The sequence below is a fragment of the Topomyia yanbarensis genome, chromosome 1, assembly GCF_030247195.1.
Source record: "Topomyia yanbarensis strain Yona2022 chromosome 1, ASM3024719v1, whole genome shotgun sequence".
Lineage (NCBI taxonomy): Eukaryota > Metazoa > Arthropoda > Insecta > Diptera > Culicidae > Topomyia > Topomyia yanbarensis.
Window position 1 is genome coordinate 38,127,474 of NC_080670.1, and position 18,974 is coordinate 38,146,447.

Here is an 18,974-nt window from a genome sequence, read left to right on the forward strand (position 1 = left end):
TTTTTTGCATTATTTTTCATTTTTTACATTTTTGCATTTTTTACATTTTTTACATTTTTTACATTTTTTACATTTTTTACATTTTTTACATTTTTTACATTTTTTACATTTTTTACATTTTTTACATTTTTTACATTTTTTACATTTTTTACATTTTTTACATTTTTTACATTTTTTACATTTTTTACATTTTTTACATTTTTTACATTTTCTACATTTTTTACATTTTTTAAATTTTTTACATTTTTTATATTTTTTTTATTTTTTACATTTTTTACATTTTTTACATTTTTTACATTTTTTACATTTTTTACATTTTTTACATTTTTTACATTTTTTACATTTTTTACATTTTTTACATTTTTTACATTTTTTACATTTTTTGCATTTTTTACATTTCTTACAATTTTTAAATTGTTTAAATCTTTTAAATTTTTTACATTTTTTACAATTTTTTCATTTCTTACATTTTTTACATTTTTTACATTTTTTATATTTTTTTTTATTTTTTACATTTTTTACATTTTTTACATTTTTTACATTTTTTACATTTTTTACATTTTTTACATTTTTTACATTTTTTACATTTTTTACATTTTTAACATTTTTAACATTTTTTACATTTTTAACATTTTTAACATTTTTTACATTTTTTACATTTTTTACATTTTTTACATTTTTGCATTTTTTACATTTTTTACATTTTTTACATTTTTTACATTTTTTACATTTTTTACATTTTTTACATTTTTTACATTTTTTACATTTTTTACATTTTTTACATTTTTTACATTTTTTACATTTTTTACATTTTTTACATTTTTTACATTTTTTACATTTTTTACATTTTTTACATTTGTTACATTTTTTACATTTTTTACACTTTTTACATTTTTTAAATTTTTTACATTTTTTACATTTTTTATTTTTTTTTAATATTTTTTACATTTTTTACATTTTTAAATTTTTTACATTTTTTACATTTTTGCATTTTTTACATTTTTTACATTTTTTACATTTTTTACATTTTTTACATTTTTTACATTTTTTACATTTTTTACATTTTTTACATTTTTTACATTTTTTGCATTTGTAATATTTTTTACAATTTTTACATTCTTTACGTTTTTTAATTTTTTGCGCTTTCTATATTTATTACTTTTTTTTACATTTTTGCATATTGCTCTTTTTTTACATATTTTATGTTTTCTAAATTCGTTTTAAATTTTTGGTCATTTTTGCATTTTTAGTTTTCTTCATTTTCACATTTTTTTATATTTTTTACTTTTTTTCAGTTTTTCATTTTTTATATTTTTTTTACATTTTTTGCATTATTTTTCATTTTTTACATTTTTGCATTTTTTACATTTTTTACATTTTTTACATTTTTTACATTTTTACATTTTTTACATTTTTTACATTTTTTACATTTTTTACATTTTTTACATTTTTTACATTTTTTACATTTTTTACATTTTCTACATTTTTTACATTTTTAACATTTTTTACATTTTTTACATTTTTTACATTTTTTACATTTTTTACATTTTTTTACATTTTTTACATTTTTTACATTTTTTACATTTTTTACATTTTTTACATTTTTTACATTTTTTACATTTTTTACATTTTTTACATTTTTTACATTTTTTACATTTTCTACATTTTTTACATTTTTTAAATTTTTTACATTTTTTACATTTTTTACATTTTTTACATTTTTTACATTTTTTACATTTTTTACATTTTTTACATTTTTTACATTTTTTACATTTTTTATATTTTTTTTATTTTTTACATTTTTTACATTTTTTACATTTTTTACATTTTTTACATTTTTTACATTTTTTACATTTTTTGCATTTCTTACAATTTTTAAATTGCTTAAATCTTTTAAATTTTTTACATTTTTTACATTTTTTTCATTTTTTACATTTTTTACATTTTTTACATTTTTTATATTTTTTTTATTTTTTACATTTTTCACATTTTTTACATTTTTTACATTTTTTACATTTTTTACATTTTTTACATTTTTTACATTTTTTAAATTTTTTACATTTTTTACATTTTTTACATTTTTTACATTTTTAACATTTTTTACATTTTTTACATTTTTTACATTTTTTACATTTTTTACATTTTTTACATTTTTTACATTTTTTACATTTTTTACATTTTTTACATTTGTTACATTTTTACATTTTTTACATTTTTTACATTTTTTACATTTTTTACATTTTTTACATTTTTTACATTTTTTACATTTTTTATTTTTTTTTAATATTTTTTACATTTTTTACATTTTTAAATTTTTTACATTTTTTACATTTTTTACATTTTTGCATTTTTTACATTTTTTACATTTGTTACATTTTTTACATTTTTTAAATTTTTTACATTTTTTACATTTTTTATTTTTTTTAATATTTTTTACATTTTTAAATTTTTTACATTTTTTACATTTTTTACATTTTTGCATTTTTAACATTTTTAACATTTTTTACATTTTTTACATTTTTTACATTTTTTACATTTTTTACATTTGTTACATTTTTTACATTTTTTACATTTTTTACATTTTTTACATTTTTTACATTTTTTACATTTTTTACATTTTTTACATTTTTTACATTTTTTACATTTTTTACATTTTTTTTTTTAATATTTTTTACATTTTTTACATTTTTTACATTTTTAAATTTTTTACATTTTTTACATTTTTTACATTTTTGCATTTTTTACATTTTTTACATTTTTTACATTTTTTACATTTTTTACATTTTTTACATTTTTTACATTTTTTACATTTTTTACATTTTTTACATTTTTTACATTTTTTACATTTGTTACATTTTTTACATTTTTTACATTTTTTACATTTTTTACATTTTTTACATTTTTTACATTTTTTACATTTTTTACATTTTTTACATTTTTTACATTTTTTACATTTTTTACATTTTTTACATTTTTTACATTTTTTACATTTTTTACATTTTTTACATTTTTTACATTTTTTACATTTTTTACATTTTTTACATTTTTTACATTTTTTACATTTTTTACATTTTTTACATTTTTAACATTTTTTACATTTTTTACATTTTTTACATTTTTTACATTTTTTACATTTTTTACATTTGTTACATTTTTTACATTTTTTACATTTTTTACATTTTTTACATTTTTTACATTTTTTACATTTTTTACATTTTTTACATTTTTTACATTTTTTACATTTTTTACATTTTTTACATTTTTTACATTTTTTACATTTTTTTTTTAATATTTTTTACATTTTTTACATTTTTAAATTTTTTACATTTTTTACATTTTTTACATTTTTTACATTTTTTACATTTTTTACATTTTTTACATTTTTTACATTTTTTTAATTTTTTACATTTTTTACATTTTTTATTTTTTACATTTTTTACATTTTGTACATTTTTTACATTTTTTACATTTTTTACATTTTTTACATTTTTTACATTTTTTACATTTTTTACATTTTTTACATTTTTTACATTTTCTACATTTTTTACATTTTTTTAATTTTTTACATTTTTTACATTTTTTACATTTTTTATATTTTTTTATTTTTTACATTTTTTACATTTTTTACATTTTTTACATTTTTTACATTTTTTACATTTTTTACATTTTTTACATTTTTTACATTTTTTACATTTTTTACATTTTTTTCATTTTTTACATTTTTTACATTTTTTACATTTTTTACATTTTTTACATTTTTTACATTTTTTACATTTTTTACATTTTTTACATTTTTTACATTTTTTACATTTCTTACAATTTTTAAATTGTTTAAATCTTTTAAATTTTTTACATTTTTTACATTTTTTTTGCATTTTTAACATTTTTTACATTTTTTACATTTTTTACATTTTTTACATTTGTTACATTTTTTACATTTGTTACATTTTTTACATTTTTTACATTTTTTACATTTTTTACATTTTTTACATTTTTTACATTTTTTACATTTTTTACATTTTTTACATTTTTTACATTTTTTTACATTTTTTACATTTTTTACATTTTTACATTTTTTACATTTTTTACATTTTTTACATTTTTTACATTTTTTACATTTTTTACATTTTTTACATTTTTTACATTTTTTACATTTTTTACATTTTTTACATTTTTTACATTTTTTACATTTTTTACATTTCTTACATTTTTTACATTTTTTACATTTTTTACATTTTTTACATTTTTTACATTTTTCACATTTTTTACATTTTTTACATTTTTTACATTTTTTACATTTTTTACATTTTTTACATTTTTTACATTTTTTACATTTGTTACATTTTTTACATTTGTTACATTTTTTACATTTTTTACATTTTTTACATTTTTTACATTTTTTAAATTTTTTAAATTTTTTACATTTTTAACATTTTTAACATTTTTTACATTTTTTACATTTTTTACATTTTTTACATTTTTTACATTTTTTACATTTTTTACATTTTTTACATTTTTTACATTTTTTACATTTTTTACATTTTTTACATTTTTTTACATTTTTTACATTTTTTACATTTTTTACATTTTTTACATTTTTTACATTTTTTACATTTTTTACATTTTTTACATTTTTTACATTTTTTACATTTTTTACATTTTTTACATTTTTTACATTTTTTACATTTTTTACATTTTTTACATTTTTTACATTTTTTACATTTTTTACATTTTTTACATTTTTTACATTTTTTACATTTTTTACATTTTTTACATTTTTTACATTTTTTACATTTTTTACATTTTTTACATATTTTACATTTTTTACATTTTTTACATTTTTTACATTTTTTACATTTTTTACATTTTTTACATTTTTTACATTTTTTACATTTTTTACATTTTTTACATTTTTTTACATTTTTTACATTTTTTACATTTTTTACATTTTTTACATTTTTTACATTTTTTACATTTTTTACATTTTTTACATTTTTTACATTTTTTACATTTTTTACATTTTTTACATTTTTTACATTTTTTACATTTTTTACATTTTTTTACATTTTTTACATTTTTTACATTTTTTACATTTTTTACATTTTTTACATTTTTTACATTTTTTACATTTTTTACATTTTTTACATTTTTTACATTTTTTACATTTTTTACATTTTTTACATTTTTTACATTTTTTACATTTTTTACATTTTTTACATTTTTTACATTTTTTACATTTTTTACATTTTTTACATTTTTTACATTTTTTACATTTTTTTACATTTTTTACATTTTTTACATTTTTTAAATTTTTTACATTTTTTACATTTTTTACATTTTTAACATTTTTTACATTTTTTACATTTTTTACATTTTTTACATTTTTTACATTTTTTACATTTTTTACATTTTTTACATTTTTTACATTTTTTACATTTTTTACATTTTTTACATTTTTTACATTTTTTACATTTTTTACATTTTTTACATTTTTTACATTTTTTACAATTTTAACATTTTTTACATTTTTTACATTTTTTTACATTTTTTACATTTTTTACATTTTTTTACATTTTTTACATTTTTTACATTTTTTACATTTTTAAAATTTTTTACATTTTTTACATTTTTTACATTTTTTACATTTTTTACATTTTTTACATTTTTTACATTTTTTACATTTTTTACATTTTTTACATTTTTTACATTTTTTACATTTTTTACATTTTTTACATTTCTTACATTTTTTACATTTTTTACATTTTTTACATTTTTTACATTTTTCACATTTTTTACATTTTTTACATTTCTTACATTTTTTACATTTTTTACATTTTTTACATTTTTTACATTTTTTACATTTTTTACATTTTTTACATTTTTTACATTTTTTACATTTTTTACATTTTTTACATTTTTTACATTTTTTACATTTTTTACATTTTTTACATTTTTTACATTTTTTACATTTTTTACATTTTTTACATTTTTTACATTTTTTACATTTTTTACATTTTTTACATTTTTTACATTTTTTACATTTGTTACATTTTTTACATTTTTTACATTTTTTACATTTTTTACATTTTTTACATTTTTTACATTTTTTACATTTTTTACATTTTTTACATTTTTTTACATTTTTTACATTTTTTACATTTTTTACATTTTTTACATTTTTTACATTTTTTACATTTTTTACATTTTTTACATTTTTTACATTTTTTACATTTTTTACATTTTTTACATTTTTTACATTTTTTACATTTTTTACATTTGTTACATTTTTTACATTTGTTACATTTTTTACATTTTTTACATTTTTTACATTTTTTACATTTTTTACATTTTTTACATTTTTTACATTTTTTACATTTTTTACATTTTTTACATTTTTTACATTTTTTACATTTTTTACATTTTTTACATTTTTTACATTTTTTACATTTTTTACATTTTTTTACATTTTTTACATTTTTTACATTTTTTACATTTTTTACATTTTTTACATTTTTTACATTTTTTACATTTTTTACATTTTTTACATTTTTTACATTTTTTACATTTTTTACATTTTTTACATTTTTTACATTTTTTACATTTTTTACGTTTTTTACATTTTTTACATTTTTTACACTTTTTACATTTTTTACATTTTTTACATTTTTTACATTTTTTTACATTTTTTACATTTTTTTACATTTTTTACATTTTTTACACTTTTTACATTTTTTACATTTTTTACATTTTTTACATTTTTTACATTTTTTACATTTTTTACATTTTTTACATTTTTTACATTTTTTACATTTTTTACATTTTTTACATTTTTTACATTTTTTACATTTTTTACATTTTTTACATTTTTTACATTTTTTACATTTTTTACATTTTTTACATTTTTTACATTTTTTACATTTTTTACATTTTTTACATTTTTTACATTTTTTACATTTTTTACATTTTTTACATTTGTTACATTTTTTACATTTGTTACATTTTGTACATTTTTTACATTTTTTACATTTTTTACATTTTTTACATTTTTTACATTTTTTACATTTTTTACATTTTTTACATTTTTTACATTTTTTACATTTTTTACATTTTTTACATTTTTTACATTTTTTTACATTTTTTACATTTTTTACATTTTTTACATTTTTTACATTTTTTACATTTTTTACATTTTTTACATTTTTTACATTTTTTACATTTTTTACATTTTTTACATTTTTTACATTTTTTACATTTTTTACATTTTTTACATTTTTTACATTTTTTACATTTTTTACATTTTTTACATTTTTTACATTTTTTACATTTTTTACATTTTTTACATTTTTTACATTTTTTACATTTTTTACATTTTTTACGTTTTTTACATTTTTTACATTTTTTACACTTTTTACATTTTTTACATTTTTTACATTTTTTACATATTTTTACATTTTTTACATTTTTTACATTTTTTACATTTTTTACATTTTTTACATTTTTTACATTTTTTACATTTTTTACATTTTTTACATTTTTTACATTTTTTACATTTTTTACATTTTTTACATTTGTTACATTTTTTACATTTGTTACATTTTTTACATTTTTTACATTTTTTACATTTTTTACATTTTTTACATTTTTTACATTTTTTACATTTTTTACATTTTTTACATTTTTTACATTTTTTACATTTTTTACATTTTTTTACATTTTTTACATTTTTTACATTTTTTACATTTTTTACATTTTTTACATTTTTTACATTTTTTACATTTTTTACATTTTTTACATTTTTTACATTTTTTACATTTTTTACATTTTTTACATTTTTTACATTTTTTACATTTTTTACATTTTTTATACATTTTTACATTTTATACATTTTTTACATTTTTTACATTTTTTACATTTTTTACATTTTTTACATTTTTTACATTTTTTACATTTTTTACATTTTTTACATTTTTTACATTTTTAACATTTTTAACATTTTTAACATTTTTTACATTTTTTACATTTTTTACATTTTTTACATTTTTTACATTTTTTACATTTTTTACATTTTTTACATTTTTTACATTTTTTACATTTTTTACATTTTTTACATTTTTTACATTTTTTACATTTTTTACATTTTTTACATTTTTTACATTTTTTACATTTTTTACATTTTTTACATTTTTTACATTTTTTACATTTTTTACATTTTTTACATTTTTTACATTTTTTACATTTTTTACATTTTTTACATTTTTTACATTTTTTACATTTTTTTACATTTTTTACATATTTTACATTTTTTACATTTTTTACATTTTTTACATTTTTTACATTTTTTACATTTTTTACATTTTTTACATTTTTTACATTTTTTACATTTTTTACATTTTTTACATTTTTTACATTTTTTACATTTTTTACATTTTTTACATTTTTTACATTTTTTACATTTTTTACATTTTTTACATTTTTTACATTTGTTACATTTTTTACATTTTTTACATTTTTTACATTTTTTACATTTTTTACATTTTTTACATTTTTTACATTTTTTACATTTTTTACATTTTTTTTTACATTTTTTACATTTTTTACATTTTTTACATTTTTTACATTTTTTACATTTTTTACATTTTTTACATTTTTTACATTTTTTACATTTTTTACATTTTTTACATTTTTTACATTTTTTACATTTTTTACATTTTTTACATTTTTTACGTTTTTTACATTTTTTACATCTTTTACATTTTTTACATTTTTTACATTTTTACATTTTTTACATTTTTTTCATTTTTTTACATTTTTTACATTTTTTACATTTTTTACATTTTTTACATTTTTTACATTTTTTACATTTTTTACATTTTTTACATTTTTTACATTTTTTACATTTTTTACGTTTTTTACATTTTTTACATCTTTTACATTTTTTACATTTTTTACATTTTTTACATTTTTTACATTTTTTTACATTTTTTACATTTTTTACATTTTTTACATTTTTTACATTTTTTACATTTTTTACATTTTTTACATTTTTTACATTTTTTACATTTTTTACATTTTTTACATTTTTTACATTTTTTACATTTTTTACATTTTTTACATTTTTTACATTTTTTACATTTTTTACATTTTTACATTTTTTACATTTTTCACATTTTTAACTTTTTTTATATTTCTTGCAATTTTTGCATTTTTTGAATTTTTTTACATTTTTTACATTTTTCCATAACGCTATCGATCAGTGTGCTTCGAGTAGCATTCAGTTGTTTATGGTTGAGGGTATTCACAGGGTACCCAACCGGAATGGGGGCCATCCAGTTCGACTTTACCATTTCGTTGAATGTTGAACGCTACTCAGTTTTTTTGTCGATATTGGATCCTGCCCTTCGATCTTTTACGGTTGGGGCTCATCCCTGCACCGACTAGTGTTTAGCATCTTGGTGTCCGTCGAACGTAGTCGCTTGACTGGTGCCTTCACTATTGGAATTTTTGTCAGCTGTAGCGCTTCAGCGGATTTGAGGCCGTTTCTCGACAGCCACCCAGAGCGTTTCTTCACCGCTCCGCTTAAGCGACGAGTCTCTTGGGCTCCTCTTGTTTTATTCTCGAAGCTCTCCGACCCACCGGTTTCTCCTCCGGGCTGATCTGTGTTCTCCTTGACCATTGTCCGATCCTCGTTTCTAGCTGGAGAGCTGAGAATGGACGATGTGCCGGACGCAACAGTCTCCAACGAGCCACTATTCAGCCGCTCCCCAGGTTTTGCTTTCCACCTCCATCGCCGCAATCTCTTCCAAACTTATATTCCCACGAATGGGTAGGGGAAAAAATGTCGACCCTGCTTGACAATATTGTGGGGTGCGCCCTGGTGCCCCACAGGCTCCGTGCGTGGCTTGGCATATTTGTCATCCCTTCGAATCCCAGTCATAGTCAGTCGGGTTTTGAAACCAGTCCATTAGGTCCCTCTCATTCCGCTGCTACAGCAGAAGACTGATAGCATCCAGCCATCGTCGGTCTAACGATCAAGTGTCATCGATAGTCTCACGTGGGGGCATGAGATAGGAAGCTTGTGAGTACTATGTTATCTCAACATTTGACGACCAACGTATGCCCCATAATGACTGCCAAGACACCATGAGCTGGAATGCCGGCCTCTACTTCTTGGGCCCGCAGGGAACCATTTTGGACCAGGTTTACAAGCGCGGTGACATCTGGCGCTGACGGTAGGGATTAGCAACTTCTGAAAAAGAGTGAGAGAGAAAAGAGGTCTAAACCTGGGTATCAACGGACTTTAAAAACAGATAGATAAGTGACATATAGGGGACATCACGACTTGCCAGAACATCTCGTACTGGAACACTAAGTGATCTTCCTCGGGCCCGGATAGAATCAATCAGTCGAGACCTGGCAGAGCTATATTCGGTGCACACCCAGACAATATGTTCGATATCGTTATAGCCGTCGTCACAAACGCAGATGCCACTATCCACGAGCCCAATACGTCGGAGATGCGCGTCCAGCGTGTAGTGATTTGCCATAAGTCGAGATATCGCACGAAGGAAATCACGACTCATATCCATCCCCTTGAATCAAGGTTTCGTTGACACCTTCGGGATTATCGAATGTAGCTCCCTTCCTAGTTCCCCATTGTTCCATGTAGTATGCTAACTTTCAGGAGTCCCCTGATGAGCAATACTAAAAAATTCCTTGAGACAAATTGGTCTTTCATATAGCTTCACCTTCTAAAGCACCCACCTTAAAGAGTCGGGATGGAGCAATGCGAAGGCATTCAAACCAAGGAAATCCGGAACGATTTTTCAGATAAAGCACTAAGGAGTTCCCGTATTTTCCCTAGAAAGTACGGAGAGTGCTTTCCATGTTTCATCGAACAAATCGCTTCAATGAAACTGAGGCTATCCGAAACGATGAAGTAATGGCGTAAAATACATTCGTTCGTGAAAATGTGTTCGTTATTTGGGATTTAGTTCGTAAAAAAGTTCGCTTCACATTCTTATTAAATTTCGTTGGTGGATCAATATTATCGATAACCCTAACAATTTGAGATCTTTTGGAACGTGCTTGAGAGCTGATAATGAAAATGGATGTTTGGCGCAATTTAGAAATATAAGATGGTGAATTGCAGTTGAGCAATATTCTTGATAACTCAAACAATATGTGTATTTTTGGACTAGTAGATGTTGAAAATTTGGTGTCATTTTGAAGTTCAACATGGCGACTTCCGGTTTAGCAATATTTTCGACAACCCTAACAATATGGGTATTTTCGGAAATGGCTTGACAATTAGATGATGCAAATGGATATTCGAAACCTTTTTGTAATCCAAAATGCCGACTTCCGGTTGAACAAATTCTCGATGACCTTTCCCAATTTGGGAATATTCGTAAACGGCTTGAGAAGCAGATGATGGAAATGGATGCTTGACGTAATTTTGATATGCAAGACTTCCAGTTGAGCAGTATTCTCGATAACTTAAACAATATGAAATATGACAAGTAGATGAAGAAAAAATAGTTTGGCGTAATTTCTAAATCCAAGATGGTGATATCCGGTTAAGTAATATTCTCGATAACTCTAACAATATGGGTTTTTTGGAACTGGCTTTAACTAGTAGATGATGGAAATGGTAGCTTGATGCTATTTCGAATAATTTCTGTATAACCCTAACCATAAAGGTATTTTTGTGTGGGATTAACGAGTAGATAACGGAAATCGACGAGTGACGCCATTTTGAAGGCCAAGATAGCATCTTCCAATTGAGAAAAATTTTCCATACCCATGTCATCCGCAGAACTAAACGCTATACCTAAAATCTACTCCATAATTATCTTATTTAGAAAATGCCTAAATTTTTTGGGTTATTCACCATCTTGGATTCCAAAATGGCACACACATTTAGCAATCTACTCGTCATCCCCATTCCGAAAATATCGACTTTGTTGAGGTTACAGAGAATTTTTCCAAACCGGAAGTCGCCATCTTGAATTTCGAAATAGCTTCAGACATTGATTTCTGTCATCCACTCATCAACCCCATTCCGAAAATATCCATATTGTTGAGCTTATGGAGAATTTATCTAAACTTATCTTGGATTTCAAAATGGCTTCAGACATCGATTTGCGTCATCTACTCGTCAATTCCGTATTACGTATTCAAAACATTTTTTACGAGCTTGGTTCGTAAAAAAGAGTTCGTTATTTGGAGTTTGGTTTGCGAAAAAAGTAACGCATGATATGATATAAATATGATGTAAAAAAATTCGTAAATGGGGGGTTCAGTGTATACTAAATATAAATTAGTGCATCTTCAAATTACGAAAAGTTACCATAAGAAACGAAATACGTCCAGGAAAGCGTTCTTGATGCATAGTTAAGTTTGTAATACAGAAGAAACTATAAGATCCCAACTAAACATTCGAATGTAGTGTCTATACTTTTTGACGTGAACTAGTTTTGTAGAAATATAGATAGTTCCATGAATACGACGTGAAATGTTGGCTATTGGTGTTTGACCAAGAATGTTTTTTTTCCATTCGTAAAATTCAGTTTTTTTTTCTTCCAATTCAATATTTATTTTCAAGTAAAAATACGGGCCCCTAGGAATGATCCGGGCCCGGGACAGTTGCCTCCGCTGAACCTCCCTCTCGTCGTGCCCGTGTATATCCTATGGTTTTGACATTTACAGCAAGTTTTAGATTCTAAAAACTGGGCAACGCTCATGTAATCATTTCCGAAACTATTTTATGGCATAAATATGCCAGCTCTGAATGTGTTGATCAGCTGGCCCATTCAGAGATGTCAAAAATATAGTCCACTGTTGATAGCTGTTACAAACGACTTGTCGTGTCCTCTTGTCATTTAAATACCACTGAAATCAAAAATTTTGGACCTCAGCAACTCTCACTTTCAGTGCCCACACTTCCATCTAAACATGGCAAAGAATTTTAATCGATCATCGCACAAGTGTTTCGTTCGTCGGTACGCAAGTGCCCAACGCACGGAGAAATCCATTTCCAATCGCATTCCGCCATTCGGTGCACGTAGCTTCCGTTTTAACTGATTTCCCCTGCTTATCAGCTGCGATCCGGTGGTGCTCGTACCGTACCGTGGCAGTAGTAGCAGAGGGTATGACGAAAATTAAACACTGAAGCCATAAGTGACACTGCGTGATAGTTTTTGGTCAGTCCATTGTTTTGCGTGGAGGTTCGTTCCAGTTGAAAAAGGCGCACTTCGTGTTGACACCCCCGAATCAAATCAACGACGCACTGCCGGGGGAATGTTTCACGACGAAATATTACCAAACCGTCGTCGGGGCCAGTTTGCCCCCAAGCGCGATATAAAATCCATTGTAATGAATATGAAGCAATTCATATTGATTTAACTAATCGTCCGGTGCACATCTTAGCGGGAGGACAGCAGAATCGGAGCGCGCGTGTTTCTAACGGTAGTTTTGTGCAATGCGCTTATTTACGGTGTTGATCCTGGCGGCAGCTGCCCTCGGTACGGTTACCGCCCAGCAACCGCGCTCGGCTGTCGACGTTGCCGTTGATATATACAATACCTGCCTTAATGATGTGAACTTAAAGTGCGTAAAATCAAAGGCTCTATCCTGGTTGAGTAAAGCGACCGAACAGGATGAGATCAAAATAACCGACACTTTGACCATTATTCGAACTGGAGTTGATGAAGAGGAAACACCGGAGGCTGAGGGAGAACAGCGCGCCAACAAGGTAGCCTATCTGTTGAACAAAATCGACAGTTTTCTCTCCACTCACGCCCTGAAGATGGGAGTTCCGGAGGTGTTGCAATCAGAGGAAGCCCGTGCTTACATCCCAAATTCTCTGACGAAGGGTGGGCTCGCCGAAGAGCTGGTAGTTCCACTGACAGATGGAAATGTTGCTGAAGGTATGTATTTTAATTTGCAAGGTTTTCATACTAACTTAGTTCCAATGTTCACCACCGCAGGTCGTGGCTTTGTGAAGAAAGTCATGATTCCTTTCCTGCTCGGAATCAAGTTCAAATCGACTGTCCTGGTTCCGGTTGCGCTCGCTTTGATCGCTCTTAAGACTTGGAAGGCGATGACGCTGGGACTACTCTCGATGGTCCTGTCGGCGGCGATGCTTATCTTTAAGTTCGCCAAGCCAAAGATCGTTAACTACGAAGTGGTTCACTATCCGCCACCGCATGCTCACCACGTGGACCATCATATTGACCATCATCACTTGAGCCATCCGCACGTGCACTGGGAGGCACCGGCCGGGTGGAAGAAACGATCGCTGGATGCTCAGGAGCAAGCCTATGCCGGGCAGCTGTAATGGTTTGTTTTTTGTTTGGCTACAGGTAGACTGTAGCGGATGATCCCAAAGTTGTAAGTTATTTATTTTTAAGCGATTGTTGATGTGAGCGAATAAATTATTTTAGTGACGAGATTTGTTGTTTTGTTGAACAGTTACTAATAGTGTTTTTTTTTATTTTTACTCGATAACAAAAACTACATGAAAAATATTCTGACCGTAGGTTGATCAAATAACCGATTAGGCTTCTTCAAAAGAATACTAATAAATCGGAGAAAGCCCAATTGACGAGATGCCAAGCATTATTTTTCTCCAACAAGTTTGAGGAATCGATAAGGAGAGCCCTCGTAGAGACCTACTCTGGGCATACATTCTAATTGATTCAATATTAAAAATGAATCAATTCAAATATTTCTCGCTTTCATTGGACACATTGTAATTCCGCACTTCTCTAAAAAGTATGTATCGATGCTTCCTTGGCTAAAACAAGAACGCTAGTGGAGAGATTTTATTGGAACAAAGCCATCACATCTTTGGTATCATGTTTTACCGAATTCATGCGGGAAATTATAAGGAACATCAATTGATTTCGTGAGATTTAAACTACTCTTTATTGAAACCATGATTGGCAATCCTCGCTGCCGCAAGGATAAAAAAATACAAACCACGAGAAATCTTACCCAATAGGTGGGCGTTTCAGAAATCTGTGTCATATTGCCCAAGCCCCCTTTGTCAAAAACTGTCATACTTAAGTTGCCACACAAGTGTTTGGTTCCACACTTTCAATTGAAATGTTCCGGAACAGCACCCGCATTGTTCGGCAACACTGCTAACACAGTTTCCATTCAATTTGCCACACTTCACTAAATTTCCAATCGAAATATAATTGGAATGTCTTTTTTGCGGGATATGTAAATAATAAGCGTAACTATACAATAGAAAACTCATTCCACTATTTTTGATTTATTAGTCCTATTTTTTTACAGATCAATAAATAAATAAATTAGATTTGTGTGTCCATAAATAAATAAATAACCTAACACTAGATAGAGCTTCTTCCTACAGCGAACGACGTTTCAAACGACCTGAAATAAATTACGTAAGTGTGCATGCGTCTTTTTTCTCAAAGCACGGCTTCGAAATGTTTGACCAAAGCAAAAGTTGATCCTAGGCTGTAGATGTGCAGTGTATTCGATAGAACCTAAATCGCGTACTCTCAGTAACTATTTTAACGGCATTTTCCGACACCTGATAACCCTTTTCAGTTCACTAGTCTACTGCTGCATTCCTCCTACTAGATATAATCAGTTAAAATTAATGCTACGACAAACACGAGTGTTCCAGAGCTAGATTGTATTGCGGAAGAAATTGACTTAATTTTGCTAAACATCATAAATTCATCCACTCCCGGCTATTTACTATTTACATCATTGAGTGGCAGTCAATAAATTTGTTCATCGATCCTAATGCGTTGGGTCGGTATGCTACCCGACACACGCACAGTCAAATGGGGTTCGTCACATTCGTAATCCGGAGGTCCGTGTTTCGTTGGTCCCTGTTTCGATTCCACATCCCTATCTGCATCACGGGCGATTGAGCTAAGCGTGCACGATTCTGTGATGGGGAGCTTGGCTGTCGGCTGTCTTGGGCACGTTACTACTTCTTCTTGTCAATGTTGATTGTACAGAGCGAGTAAAGCTGCCGGCAATCGCGCTGGTCCTGGCCATCGCGTGCCGCCTGCACATACCGGTAGAACCGAATCACGGCTCCGTTCGTTGAGGTGGGCTTCTGCAGTTCCGAGGCGTCCCTGGTGAAAGGTTAAAAAAAGGCGGAAAGAAAAGCGTTAGTTGGCGTTTACTTTTTTCGCTGCGGTGATTGCATACTGCTAGGCGTTTTCGCACTCCGTGCAGTGTTGTCAGTTATACAGATTTATGGAGATCTTTTCATATTTATTTTTGAAATATTTAAACTTATTGTGCGATTAAGTACGGATGACTGTTTTTTATTTTGTAAAAGTACAGGTTGGTTAGAATCTTCTTTTTATTAATTTGGCAGATTCGTTGTTCTCTGGTAGTATTATTTTCTTTTACATTCAATATGTACGTATATATTTGACACACATTCTGGTTAAAATATAAACACTATAAACTTCAAATAAAGCATTATTTAAATATTCTTTATACTGATAGTATATTCTTTTTTCCTTTTTTATTTCGACTATGTTAGTCACATTTTCTTTTTTACATTTTAACGACATTCAATTAGCTAGAGATTACTGGGTAGGGAATGTTATGAAAATTAGAGCCATAGTACTCAAGTGAGAACAAGGATATGAAGCATACAGATCGGAAAACTAGAAGCGGCATGGTTATTAGAACAGGCCTAATACCTTACGGGCTTAACTTTTGTCTTCTGCTGAGGGGGGTCGAGCTTAGGCAGCATAACTACGAATCACTCGAGCTCACCAGCATGTGTCTTGGCATAGACAGACTTGTCCATCTTTACCGTGACAACCGACAAAAGAAAACCCACGCAAGATCACCACTGAAAACCTGTCGACGATTAGCATCAATCAATGATGATTGCTAGCATGTGTTCTGATATAGATAGACGTGACCATCTTTACCGTGACAACCGACACGGTTGTCACGGTAAAGATGGACACGTCTATCTATACCAGGACACATGCTGGTGAACTCGGGTGATTCGTAGTTATGCTGCCTAAGTTCGACTCTCATTAGCAAAAGACAAAGATTAAGCCCGTACGATATTAAGCCTGTTCTAATAACCCTGCCACTTCTAGTTTTCCGATCTGTTTACTTCACATCCTTGCTCTCACTTGAGCTCTAATTTTCATAACTTTTCCTACCCAACAATATCTAGCTAATTGAATGTCGTTGAAATGTAAAAAAAGAAAATTGCTTCCTCCAAATTTCGGCGATACAATTGACATTGAAGATACGTACGCGAGTTTGCTATACTCACAACAGGGATTTTGACGATCTTGGGCTCTTGCCTTGTCTGAGTTAATTTTCAAATATACTGCCATTTCGAAATTCAAGAGGATGGCTCAAAATTAAATATGGTGATTTATCATATAACGGGAAAGATGTCGAAAGATCCAAGAATCATGTTCATGACTAAGCTATAATCCAAAATGGCAGACTTAAATTCAAGAATGCTGTTTCCATGATTTTTAGCAGGGCCGCCGAGAGGGGAGAAGGTGACCCGGAGTTGCAAAGGCGCCCGGATTTGGTCAGAGACTATCATATCGAACAAATATAATGTCGATTAAATTTGATTTAATAATACAGATAAAATTTCAATATCTTGGGTTTGATGTAATTAGGATAGCTTCTCTCATAAGAAATTATAAATTGAAGCATCTTGAAAAACAAATATATAAATTGAAGTTTTTTTTAAACTGCTGGCAATTAACTTGATCAGATTTTTTTAGATCTCTTAGAAACTAAAAAAATTAATCTTAAGAGTTATTTTGCATTGACTATATACAAATTGTTTTTCATTCATTTTGACGACGGCCCAAAGTGTTGTTTAGTCAAGGTATTTGTTTGCACAACGAAATAACGACGTTGCAGCTGACAAGGTCAATAACGAAGGAAAGTTTTTACATTTGTCCATTGCAAAAATTTAATTTATTTATTATTTATTTTTTTCATTTCGGTATTACTTATTGTGTTAAGAAAATCATATAGGGCAGAAGTAATTATTTAAAAATGCATTTTGGCTAGATGATAATTCAAATTGCAAAAGACCGATTTTTTATTTCTGTCTTAAGGAATACTTTTGAGATTAAAATAAACATTTAAGCATTGCTCCAGTATTGGTTCAGTGATTGGCCATTCAAACAATCAAATTGTGGTTTGAACTTGTTCAACTCTATAATAGATATTCCTCTAGTAGCTCAGATGATAGAAATTATACAATAAATTTAAAAAGGCCGTTTATGGCGATAATCTAGGCTAACAATTCACATGTCGTGTGAACAAAAACAGGTATGGATCTTTTATTTCTTTCATCATAACTGCTGGATGTTCGTTTGTTCAGGTTTCCGGACAAAAGATTTAGCTGGTCACAGCAAGGGGTGATGTTCTAGCAAATTCAAGTTTTATTTCGCCAATAAATTCGTCCGAAAACTAAAGATCTGGTAAGAAATTTGCAGCTGCGCACTCAAAACTAAGCTTTTCTTGGGGGAAATGTACTGGCCAAATTTGGTAAGTTGCCACTACTGCTGGGAGGTATCACAATGGAACCGTGACAAGACGGTGGATTTCGTCCAAAAGGATTTCAATGCACCCTTCACCCACTCGAAAAGTACTGGACAATTGTATAACGAAAGTTATGCCTCTGCTGTCCAATCTCCACTTTTGGCGGGTTATGAGGGATTAGTTGTAGAATATTAAAAACACGACCGGCATTACTGCGTAAACCTCATCGCAACATTCACCTTTATTATACAAATATACATAACTTGTAATCATAATGTTGAATAAATTCGACGTTGAAAGTTGAAAATTCTAGGAAAACGCAGAAAAATCACTATTTTGAATATATCAATGTAATTTAGTTAAATTATCATATTTTTTTTATCAAAACAAAAATTTGAGCAGCAGAGGGTTTAAGAAAACTATAAAGC

General features: G+C 26.3%; 2 protein-coding genes across 2 annotated transcripts in view; one reads left to right on the forward strand and one right to left on the reverse strand.

Annotated features, from left to right (window-relative positions):
• Window positions 1–13,480: 13,480 nt before the first annotated feature.
• LOC131676288 (uncharacterized) lies at window positions 13,481–14,338 on the forward strand. The gene is made up of 2 exons (XM_058955408.1): window positions 13,481–13,928; window positions 13,989–14,338. Exons 1-2 carry the CDS (start codon window positions 13,481–13,483, stop codon window positions 14,336–14,338), a joined length of 798 nt encoding a protein of 265 aa, XP_058811391.1.
• A 954-nt stretch (window positions 14,339–15,292) lies between these two features.
• The window catches only part of LOC131694957 (uncharacterized), a 108,548-nt gene continuing 104,866 nt past the window's right edge, over window positions 15,293–18,974 (reverse strand). Inside the window, exon 9 of the mRNA XM_058983503.1 lies at window positions 15,293–16,124. Within this exon, the coding sequence (XP_058839486.1) occupies window positions 15,974–16,124 (151 nt within the window). The 3' untranslated portion in view covers window positions 15,293–15,973. The remainder of the gene's footprint in view (window positions 16,125–18,974) is intronic.